The sequence below is a fragment of the Amblyomma maculatum genome, chromosome 1 (assembly GCF_055883805.1).
Source record: "Amblyomma maculatum isolate TAMU_Amacu chromosome 1, ASM5588380v1, whole genome shotgun sequence".
Taxonomy (NCBI): Eukaryota; Metazoa; Arthropoda; class Arachnida; order Ixodida; family Ixodidae; genus Amblyomma; species Amblyomma maculatum.
Genome location: NC_139344.1, coordinates 421,233,770 through 421,245,871, shown reverse-complemented (window position 1 = coordinate 421,245,871; position 12,102 = coordinate 421,233,770). Strand labels below are relative to the sequence as shown.

General features: G+C 48.6%; 1 protein-coding gene across 1 annotated transcript; it reads right to left on the bottom strand.

Annotated features, from left to right (window-relative positions):
* Positions 1-9,554: 9,554 nt before the first annotated feature.
* Positions 9,555-11,837, bottom strand: LOC146209232 (uncharacterized). The gene has a single exon (XM_084579848.1). It carries the CDS (start codon positions 11,835-11,837, stop codon positions 9,555-9,557), a length of 2,283 nt encoding a protein of 760 aa, XP_084435974.1.
* Positions 11,838-12,102: the final 265 nt, after the last annotated feature.

Here is a 12,102-nt window from a genome sequence, read left to right as displayed (position 1 = left end):
GCCGCCTCATTGGGAATGCACACGCTCGCACTGTCCTCCGTCTCTTTCGACATACCACGGCCGGATAGCTCATGTATGCTCTCCTTGCAATGTACAACCCTTTCATTCAGGCAGTTCTCTCTTTCAGCGCCGTCGCTACCATCCTGCTCTGCTGCGTTGACCGTTACAGCCACATCTACCTCAGGACACATTTCGTCGTTGTCACAACCCTCATCGCGGGCCGTCATCTCTACGCGCACTACAGGTGTCGCTTCTACCTGCCCCGGATTTGTGACATCCTCAACAATCGCATCTCCTTCCGATGCCAGCGTGCTCTTCGGAGCACCGAGAAGCGCAGTGTCAACTGTGTCTGCGTTTCTTTCCACCGCGTCGTCAGAACGCACCTCAGACGCATTAACCACTGCCTCCTGCTCCTCAATCTCGGCCTCATTGTCGCCTACCGAATCTGCCAGTCTGCGGTCCAAACTTTCCGCTCTCTGACCTCCTTCGAGACTCTCTGCGATGCCCGTTCCTTTGTCTGAACTCAACGCTTGTTTCTTGCCGGCCGCCGCTGCCCTGACAGATTCCCCGTACTGCAATTTTGCTGCTGCCAATTTCATTTCTGCAATTTTTAGTTTCAATTTTAACCGCGCCATCTCGTCGGCAAACGACAACCCCGAGCCTCCGCTGACGCCCCCTACCTTTGCGCCCGCCACCAGCTCTATCTGCCCATCTCCAGCACCCCGGCCCCATCCTTCCCCGCTACGGTCCCGCAAACTATGCCCCACAGTTGTCATAGTGCGCCGCGGAAGAGGGACCTACAAGACACCAACCTGTGTCGTGCTCCAAGATGGCTTGGCCCGCTGGTCAGCGCCCGAGGTTCATGGCTCAGCCCTGGCTCCTTTGTTGTTCCGCCTCCGTCGAGTCCGTTGGCCGGTCCGCTTCAAATCGGAAGATCCTTGCCGACTGCGCCAGTTAAATATCAGGTTCTTTTCTTCTTGTTATTTTCTTCAAGTTTCTCTCATCTCCCGATTACATGGACCAATCACTCTAATTGCAGAATACAGAATTTATTTACACTATGTACACCATTGCAGCACAACTTCACTCCAGTCAGGGTGCGGCCTCTCGTCACGGCACCCGAAACGAGTCTCCCGTTTTGCCGCGTCGCTCGGACGCTTCAAAGTCGTTCTCTCCCTCGAATTCCTCCTCGCCAGGCTCCTGGGGAATCCTCACGTCCCCCGTCGTTTCGCCGCGGCTGTGGCTGGTGAAGACGCCTTCCACCCCCGTTACAAATGTTGACCGCCAGCGCCCATCGAATTCTCAGAAGCGGACTCGCTGGCTCGGCGGGGATGGTTGCAGGCAGATCGGATGTCTTCGCGGGAGCGACGCTCTTCTGCTGGTCGTCCGTGCGGCGCCAGCTCGCAGGCCGCCTCACAAGTTGGGACAGTACAGAGGGAGGAGGCGTCTGCCACGGCCGCTCCGTTTGCTTACAAACACACACAAACGCCAGCAAAATACACACACACATGGCAGTCTTTTCGAGTTATCTCTGCCCGCGACCAGGGCGCTTCAGACGCGCGCTTAACAGCAGTGATGATCTATTACAACTTTGAAGGGGCGGCCGTAGACGTAAGGGCGAACTTCATCGTGGCCCACACAACAACAAGGCATTCATTTTTGGTAGTCGAGTAATTGCGTTCCGCACGAGAGAGTGTGTGGCTAGCATAGGCTATAAATCTCCGAATGCACTCTTGGGGTTGCACAAGGAGAGCGCCAAGGCTGATGTTGCTAGCGTCGGTGTGGATCTCAGTATCAGCCTGTTCGTCAAAGTGCGCAAGAACGGGAAAAGTCTGAAGGCACTGGTGGAGCAATGAGAAAGCCGCCTCTTATTCTTGAGTCCAAACAAAGGAGGTGTCATTTCTCGTGAGGCGCGTCAATGGTTCCGCAACGTGGGAGAAGTCAGAAATAAACTGTCGATAATAAGCACATAGACCCAGAAAACGCTGGACAGCTTTCTTGTCGGTAGGAGTAGGGAAACTGGCGACAGCTGCGGTCTTGTCGGAGTCGGGACAAACGCCGTCAGCGCTTACAACATCACCCAGAAACATCAGCTCTTTGTAATCAAAGTGGCATTTCTGAGGCTTCAGCGTAAGGTCAGCCGAATGGAGTACTCTGATAATACCCTGCAGGGGCTGGAGATGTTGTTCACACGTTTCGGAAAAGACGGCAACATCATCCATGTACACAAGGCAGCACTGCCACTTGAGGCCAGTGAGGACAGCGTCCATCATCCATTGGAACGTTTCCGGAGCTGAGCACAAGCCGAAAGGAAGCTCATTGAATTCATATAGATCGTCGGGCGTAACAAAGGCGGTTTTTTCGCGGTACAGTTCGTCCACTTCAATCTGCCAATAACCGCTCTTCAAGTCAATTGATGAAAAGTGCTTAGCCACGCAGTCTGTTGAGGGATTCATCAATTCTTGGCAATGGGTAGACATCCTTTTTGGTGATATTGTTCAGTTTACGATAATCGATACAGAATCAAAGTGTGCCCTCCTACTTCTTGACTAGCACGACAGAAGAAGACCACTAGCTTTGGGAAAGTTGAACAACACCATCTTCAAGCATCTCCTGCACTTGCGAATGAATAACTCCCCGTTCTTTGGTAGAACCGCGGTAAGGCTGCTGTCGTATTGGGCGAACGTCGTCATAAATAATGATCCGGTGTTGAGTTAAGGGCGTTTGACGAACTTTGGATGAAGACCCAAAGCACTGTTTAAACTCCAGTAGTATTTGCTCTAGAGCCCGGCGCTCGCCTTCCGACAGATTGCAGTTGATGTCTATGCCCGCGAGAGGTTGGTTGTCAGTGGTAGCTGCCGCGAACGCAACGCAGAGTGGAACATTGACTACAGCTCCAGCGGAACCGATGGCAGTTCCAGGGAAACGGTGCCGCTGTTTTGGAGAAACATTTTTGACGAGCATTGCAGACCGGCCACCGCGAATCCTAAGCAAGCTACGAGCGACACAAATGCCTTGAGTGAGAAGGAGCAACCGGTTAGGTTTGGCAACTGCGTCGCCGTCGGGATATTCGCTACAAGCGACGTCAACTAAAAGATTGCTTCGTGGCGGAAGCGTGACACAGTCTGCGGAAATGCGAAGAGTGGCACTGCGGTTGCTGGAGTTATTGAGTTCGGCAGCTGGTTCTGTTGAAAATGTGACGATTTGGTTCCGGAGGTAGATGACTGCACCAACTTCCCGCGAAAGTCGATGCCGAAGATGAGATCCCGAGAGCAGACGCACAGCACAATGAACTACGAACGTGGACTGGCTTATCTCAACACGAGCAGTGCACATACCCTTGGGCGTAACGAGATGACCACCGGCAGCTCTGAGGTGCACTTCAGGCCAAGGGGTAATCACTTTTTTCAGGACAGTCGCTAACCGTGCACTTAAAATAGAGTAATCGGCGCCTGTGTCCACTAACGCACTAACTCTGCAACCGTCGATTACCACAGGAATTTTATTTATTTATTTATTTATTTATTTATTTATTTATTTATTTATTTATTTATTTATTTATTTATTTATTTATTTATTTATTTATTTATTTATTTATTTATTTATTTATTTATTTATTTATTTATTTATTTATTTATTTATTTATTTACAATATACTGCAGGCCCTTTGGTGGGCCCAAGCAGGAGTGGCAACAATAATATTATTACGTCATATATAAAGGAAAAATTATACACAGCTAGAACAGAATAATTATGGCAGCCAGGGGTAGAAAAATCGAACATTTGGTACAATAATCAAATGAAAAACGTCAGTGAAATCGGCAGTACAAGGGAAAACATTTTTGTCTTGTTATTTAAAACATACAAATATTTAAAGCAGCAACACAACAACAGGTTTGTTAAGGTAGTCAAGACTCAATTAGGTCAATCGAGTCGATGCTATTTAGTAGGTGAGGTGGCAGTCGGTTCCAGTCTTCTATAGTACGATGAAAAAAGGAATATTTAAAAGCGTTTACTCTAGAATTGTGTGGAGTTAATTGATGTTCGTGACGATTTCTTGTCAGACGGATGTTTAACGGTTTCAGGTAAGGCCAGGAGTTCATTAACAATTTATTGTGTTTCAGCAAGAACAGAAGTTTGTGGCTTTGAATCTTTCTTCGTAATTCGAGTGTTGGGATGTTATGTTGCTTCATTAGTTCTGTTGGTGAATCCATTGCACGATACTTGGAAAAAATAAAACGAACAGCTTTGCGTTGGATCATTTCGAGTGCGTGAATGTTGCGTTTTGTGTACGGGTCCCAAACAGTGAAGGCATATTCAAGCTTGGGTCTTATGATTGACGAGTATGCTAACAGCTTTACATTAGGCGGAGCTTGCTTTAGTTTGTGTCGTAAAAGGGATAGTTTTTTAAATGAAGATGCGCATATGTTAGAAACATGTCGGTTCCAATTAAGTTTATTAGTTTTAGTGACTCCAAGGTATTTGTTTTCGCGGACTTCAGTTAAAGGATGAGACGGAAGATTGTACTGGAATGAATGTGTGATTCGCTTATTTGTTATTTTCATGAAGACCGTTTTATCTGTGTTAAGTTTCATATCCCACTCACTGCACCATTCTTGATTTTTATTAAGGCTAGAGTTAAGGAGTAATTGGTCACTAAGATCGTTAATCTCATGAAAAAGAACGCAATCGTCTGCAAAGAGCCGAATTTGAATCGGGTCAGCTATTGCATTGATAATATCATTAATATAAATGAGAAACAGCGACCCGAGTACACTACATTGTGGCACTCCTGATGTTACTTGATGTGGCTCAGAGAAATGATCACCTATGCAAACAATTTGAGTTCGGTTAGTCAGATATGAAGACACCCAGCTAATTATGAAGTTTGGAAGACCGATCAGAAGAAGTTTGTGAATTAGCTTACGGTGTGAAACTAGAGAGAGAGAGAGAAAACTTTATTTCAAAAAGAAAAAGAAAAGAAAAAGAAAAAAAAAAGGGGGGGGGGGGCAGTGAGTGGAGTCTTCATTTCAAGACCCCAGTGGCCTGGGCTGCCGCTCTTGCCTGAGTTACCAGCCTACGCTGGGTCTCTAGATCAGAGCATTGCAGAATGGCCTCCCACTGCGCCTCCGAATGGTGCATGTTTATGTGTGGAGGTTTGGGGCCTGTGCACCCCCATGTGACATGGTAGGCGGTGGGCTGGTCATTGCACCAAGGGCATATGTCTATGTAGTGTTCTGGGAACATTATGTTGTATTGATGTAGGTTGGAGTAAGTGTTGGTTTGAAGCTGTCTCCATTCCCGCATTTCTTGCGCATTTAGACCCTTGTGTGGAGGGGGATAAGTCCTACGTTGCTCCCGTAGGTACTTAAGTCGCGCGCCGTAGGTCGCTGGGACAGGAATGCTAGTTGTGAGATCGGGATTAGTGGCCGCTCGGTTTGTGTGACTTCGAGCTAGCCTATCCGCGACCTCATTACCTTCCAATCCAGAGTGCCCCGGAACCCAAGTGATCTGATGTTTGAGCTGTGAGGTTGTAGCCAATGGGTTAGTTGTGAAGCGAGATAATTTTTTAGGTATTCTGCCTGCAAGGAGGAGCCGACACTAGAAACTAGATCAAATGCTTTACAGAAATGCAAAAATATAACATCAACCTGGCCTGATTTATTCAAAACACTTGCAAAGTTATAAATAACAGAGGTCAGCTGTGTTACAGTAGAAAAACCCTTCCTAAATCCATGCTGACAAAAAGACAAGTCATTATTTTTAATTTTATTGGCGATAATATGTTCAACTAATTTACAGCAACTTGAAGTAATGAAAATTGGGCGATAATTAGATACCATTTGTACGTCTCCCTTCTTAAACACCGGCACAACGCGTGCTGTTTTCCAGTCAGAAGGAAGGCTAGCAGATGATATTGAGGCATTAAAAATTAGAACCAAAACTTTGGAAATGGCTTCAGCATAGCGACGAAGAAAACTGTTAGGTATGCCGTCAGGGCCTGGTGATGTCTTTGTTTTGAGATTTAACAACATAGCAACCACACCAGAAGGTGATACAATGTCTGGGACAACCAAGCATGCATGATTAACATAGTGCTCATATGTAGAATGCTCAGAAAACACACTATGAAAATGGCAATTAAATTTTTCTGCAATGGATGTTTTTTCGACGAGAACCACTCCGTCATGCATTATTTGATCAATTGATTTTTTTTTTCTTTTCTGTCCAAAGAACCACGGGTATTTGTTTCGAGTGCGGGAGTCGTTTCTTGGTCGGATCGTAGCTACGCCAACGAAAGGTCTTCAGCACAGCGCTTCCCAGCGACCTGGCCCCCTAAGGTCGCTGGTTTCAGTTTTCCTGGCGAGGACTAGGGAATCGACCTTGCGCCTCTGGCGAGAGGTCGTTAGGGCTTGGGGAAGAGCGCCTCGGTGACGGTGAGCGCGACTGTCTCTGTGATCGGGCAGGAGTGCGTTGGTCCGCAAGAAATATCTCGATTTTCGGAGGGCACTGGCCCACACGGGGCCTCGGAGAGTCCACGCGGAAGCCCTCCAGGCCGAGGCGTCGGTGAAAGCAATCCCGATAACAATAGCCCAGCTCGCCGCAGTGAAAGCAGAGTGGCCACCGGTTAGGTGTGTGCCATATGTCGGCCTTCCGAAATTATGTTCGTTGATCATCATAATACTGCACCGGCTGCACTGATGGGAGCGAGGCTAGAGGTGCGGCGTGAATGGGTGGCGGCGAAACGGGAGCAGGTGGCAGCGAAGCGGGAGCAGGACGCCGTGTAATGTCGGCGTACGTGGGAGGGTAGTAGGCATCAGGCAGATGTGGCGTGTCGATCGCAGAAGTAGAGCCCTGGAACGCCTGTTGCACCTCCTCGCGGACAAGAGCTGAGATGGAGCTGAGCGCAGGCTGCGATGAGGTGCACGCTTTCTGCAGCTCTGCATGCACAATTGCACGGATCAGTTCACGCAGTTTATCGGGGTGGTGTCCGAGAGGAGTAAATGATGTGACGGCAGTAGCATGCACGGGCCGGTCGTCGGTGGCGAAACGCTGCAGCACCTTTTCCCTCGTTGCGGCCTTGATGAGGAAGGCAGCCATGGTCGTTTGTGGGTTCCGCGCGAGGCCCGCGAAAAGCTGCTTCTTAACTCCACGAACTATGTGACGCAGTTTTTTTTTCCTCGGGCATGGTTGGATCAGCTCGTCTGAAGAGGCGCGTCATGTCATCGACGTACATCTGTACGATTTCGTTCGGAAGCTGGGCGTGGGAGTGGATGGCACGCTCCGCTCGTTCGCGGCGATCAACGCTAATGTAGGCCTCCAGCAGGCGACGGCGGAACTCTCTGCTGTGCCAATCACCTTTAACTTATATGCTTGCAACTCTCAATCCAGAGCTTTTGCCTGTTGGTGCAGTGGGAACATTGCCCATTACAAGAGCACTGTCAGCTTAGGAACGCGCGGTGCATAACGATAAAAATACTATTGTCCACTGCGTAGTGATTATTAATTAGCTCCAAATGCCGTCTATTGCTGTTTCGTCCTGATAGTGAATCGTTGTTATCATTGTGATAGCAAACGTTTTATGTGAGCTCGAGCTTGAAGTCTTCACCTTTCGTTGCTTGACATGCGTGCAGTTCTGTATACTTGTGCAGCTACCGAAAATAGTAGCATCAGGACGATTTTTCTCGCAATAATAAATAAACACGCGCATATAGTTGGCTACACTCTCTATATTTCAGCTTGAGCCGGCGGATCAGCGTTTCTCTTGAACCAGACCATGCATGCACCTGACCGCCCGTACCAATCGCACTCAAACCCCGTTTCGTGCGGCTATGGAAGAATGCAGTAGAGTCGAACAATTGAATTGTTAACTTGTCCATGGCACCCTACGACGCAAGTGGCAATATAGTGGCGGTAACGATATTTCGAGACGGAGGGGTAAAGGTAAAATTGATGCCGCATGCTTTGAACATTTCGTCGGAAGGCAGCTACGACGCTTTTTTTTTTAATGTTAGGCTGCTGCCGGTTCAGAATAATGTCCATGATACATGACGCGTTTTTTTGACGCTATTGAGGGGGGGGGGGGGAGGCAGAAAAACGTGCGAGTCGACGTGAAAAGCCTGCGAGATACGCGCTGTATCATAGGCAGAGCCGCCCTTATACTATCCAGTCAGGTTTTTCTGGGCGCCCCCGAGGCGGCGCCACCCTGTTAAAAACTCCAGTGTAAGGCTCTAAGGCTCCTGTGGGCTATTCTGCAGGAGGGGAAACTGCTCGTGACTAATATTGGCCATCATAGTGACATGAGTGTTGGCGACCACAGAAATGGGGATGAAGTATTAGGAAGGGGAAATAGATGAGGAGGGAGTGGCGGAATTTAGTCACCGCCCCGGACGCATGTACGATTCTGTACAGGTCCGTGCAGACCTAGAGAGCATAGCTCAGGCCGGACTCCTCCAGAAAGTTTAAGATGGGCGTGTACGGAAAGTTTTTTTCCGAGACTGAAAATGTTCACCCAGTTACTCGTGAGGTAAGTGGTCCTCCGCGCAGAGAGGAGGAGGAGGTAGCAACATGCCAGCAAATGGGCGCTCCAGCGCGGAAGGAAGGAGGGTAGTTTTCACTCTGCACAAGCACGCACAACCGCGAAGAGCTGACGAAGTATAAATGGGAAAGCGTCTATCTTCATCCCACTAACAGGGCATTAAAACTGTTTCTGTAAAGACCGCCGGTGCACTTTGACGCGTTCAACTAAAAGTTCTGTTCGAAGCAATGCTTGGTCGCCCACCGTCAAATATTTTGGTCGTCATTTTGTTCCGCAGTGTTAAACCCCTCTACGTTTTAAGGAAATATTTAGTCTTTTCAGTGCAATCTCTAAAGCTCGTGCAAGCTATGAAACTATTGGCTGCATCTGCGCTGACAACGAAGCAACCTTAAAATGGCAAACTTGCAACCATGTTATAGCCATGAATGCACGGCTGTCTTATTAAAGCTATGATCAAACAATCAATCAATTAATCAATCAAGGCTTATAAATGTGATCACAGTCCAGGTGGCTTGTTTGGTTCTCGTGAACCAATAAATGAGAAGCCAAATGAAACAAAGACAAAGCTGCTGCGAACCTGTTATATAGAACGAGCACATGTATTGGTCAGCAGATGCGTGGCGCTGTCCTCTCGTGTATGGAGAATACATCCAAACCAAACTACATTAAAAAAGGAACGGGGAAAACGCATTCCTGAATTCTGTATAGTCAAGTGAAATATTTCACAAAAGCAGGCATGACGCAAAATTTCCTGAAGACGCTATGTGTTTAACGTTTCAGGGATCGAGTTTGCACTTTAGAAGAGTTGCGCTATCTTCAAAATGGGCAGAAAATATAAAAACAGAACTCGAGCTACACGAAGCCTAAATTAATCCAATCTCACATGAAGGACATTATGGAGAGAAGCGTTCGGCTCACTATACAAGCACCTCCTGAAGCCCCTTTCATGAAAAAAGTTTCAATACAGCGCGTGATTACATCAAACTCTTGTGTTCACACGCACCTATGAAAGAAGTCAGCATGGTGGTATTAATGTACGGAGCACGTCAGATCTGCGCAATAGACCAGCGTTGTGGAAATGCTGCAGGCCCATGCGATCGATTGCCGCTCCTGGGCATACCGACTGGTAGTTGTCCATGTCAAGGTCGTACAGAAGAACGCAAAAACTGGCAGCTGTTGCTAGTGCCCCCGATCTACCGTGGGCGAATGCACGGTACAGGGTTCGGTCGGTGTGAAACATGTACTCGATGGGCTCGAAATTCGGTGGCTGAGACTGCCCGGTGACGCCTGTCGCAGATGTGCTGTTGTTGGGAACCTTGAGAATGTCACAGTCTAGCTCACTGGTGTCCAAACAGATATCCTGGGCTTGACAGACTTCAAAAACAGCCACAGTGCCTGGAACTGCAGTGAATCTCGAAGCATTCACGGCCAACTGGGAAGTATTTCGCGTGTCAATAGCCCACGCCGTTAGGCTGATGCCTGCGCATAACTTCTCCTCGTGACCAACACGCGAGCGAAGCAAAGAGAAGAATCGATAGACTTCAGCTGACACGTCTGTACAGCCAATGCGCTGTGCGGGCGGTTGGAAGAGATGAGTTTCAAAGAAGGCAAAGTCTAATTTGTCCACGATGGGACCCATCAGCGGATCGGTGACGTTCCTGTCGGGTGGAAAAATGGCAGTGATCAGTTTCATCGCAATTGTGCTGCCACTTGACCACCCATTTAGCCAGTATGCTTCTCGCAGTCTACCGAGGAGGGTCGACATTGTAATAGTGTCATCAGGGCTACGGCAAGCACTAGGCGGAACGACCCAGTGGATGGTAACTCCGTCTAGTTGGTGAATGGATAATGTCTGAATAACGCTGGCAACGAAACGTGCCATTGCTGACTGGTCTCTTCCAAGTCGGGAGAAATAGGGGCTGTCGTCCGGATATCCGCCAAGTGCCATCAGCACACCCACACGTTGCGCGAGGAGGTGGTTATTTAAGATTTCCTTGAGCTTCCAAAGTCCGTAAGAAGCGTCGAACAGCTCAGTGCGACTGGAGACGGTGCTGTTAACCACTGAAACAGACCAGTACACGATGTAGTTGCAGTAGTCCAGCGGCAAATTCTCTGGTACGAAGTCGAACAAACCATCCCTCCGAAAGCGGGAGTTGTTATAGAGGCAGAATATTCTGTGCCTTGTATTGATACGAAGAGGGTTGTAAGCAGTCGTATTGAGACTGGCGGTGTCTGAAATAACGGTTCGCTTGGCAAGGCACTCAAGCGGAACATTTGCCCATGGATCAACAGTCGCGGATGCTGTTACCTGCGGAGATGAAGCGTCTTGAGTCATCACTGTGGTGAAAAGTGATGTCTTAACGCTGCTTCTGCGTGTGGCCACCGAAGGAAGTTCAGTGATTATTGACGGAGTGAAGTAATAGGACATAGCAAAGAGGCATACCGGCATCAAAACCAGTCCGAGTGTCACAAAGCATAAGGCTGATGTCTGGCTTGAACCGCCAACCGTGTCTGGCGACAAAGACGGTGAGTGGCGATTGTAATCGCTGCTGTAAATGATGGTACTAGGAGACGTCGGTAAAGGCCGAGCAACTACTGCAGAGGGTAATGATGCAGGATTCGGGGCCTGTTGGAATCCGTCCCTCGGTGACTGACTGTGCGCAGCGGAGTTTTGCTGTGCGAAGATCTTGTGCACCCAGGGAAAGGCATCGAGGAAGCCATCGGATTTTTTTCGTCTCGTCGAAGGCTCTTCCGATTGATCCGGGCGGCCAACAGCTTGAGGAAATTTCAATCCTACGGGGTAAGCAGCGGGGCTGGGACCAGTCGCGACCGATAGTGCCCCCGCCTGCCCCCGCTGCTGAGGCGTGATGTTGGCCCGCCCTGTAGTGACAGCCATGACTTGTGGCGCACGCGCGTCTTCAAGACGTTCGCCTCTGTCGTTCGAAGCAGAAGTGCCAGTGCCTGGGACCTCGATGGATGTCATATTGGGCTGCAATTGGTTGCTCAGCCCTGGAAGAGTTGATGAAAGTTTAGATATTGCGGGAGGGGGCCCGACGTAGCAGTCATACCGCTTAGAGTCTGGAGGGTGATTCTGAACGCCGAGCCATTCGAACACTTCGCCAGCATTGTTGAAAATTCCGTCGGGCCTAACGGTACGATCTTCTAAACCGCCTGGTCCTGTCGGCTGTGGAACTTGCTCTCGACCTCCATGGTAGACATTTCTTTGCGGTAAGTATACGGAGCCTCCCGTATGCGAGGTAGCGGGCTGCTGAGAAGGATGCCTGTCACCGGCTGACATCACTATTAAGTGTTGGCCTAACAACAGCTTCTTCTTCTTCTTCCTTGATATTTGGCACATACCCACGAAGGGGGATTTGCCAGGGTTCAGTGTGGACTGCCAAATGTCCTACACAAACTGAATTACTGTATTAAAGTAATTGACAACTAAAAAGAAACATAAGATTTAAGATCACAAAAGTTATTGAAAGAAAAAATATCAAGCGAAAATTTGGAATTTTGTAAATTTGGAATACAATTAGCAAGGGAATCAGTCCGTAGCTGTG

What these genes read in the sequence shown, in the direction of transcription:
- LOC146209232 (XM_084579848.1), bottom strand. Translation starts at nt 11,837, where the DNA reads ATGTCAGCCGGTGACAGGCATCCTTCTCAGCAGCCCGCTACCTCGCAT.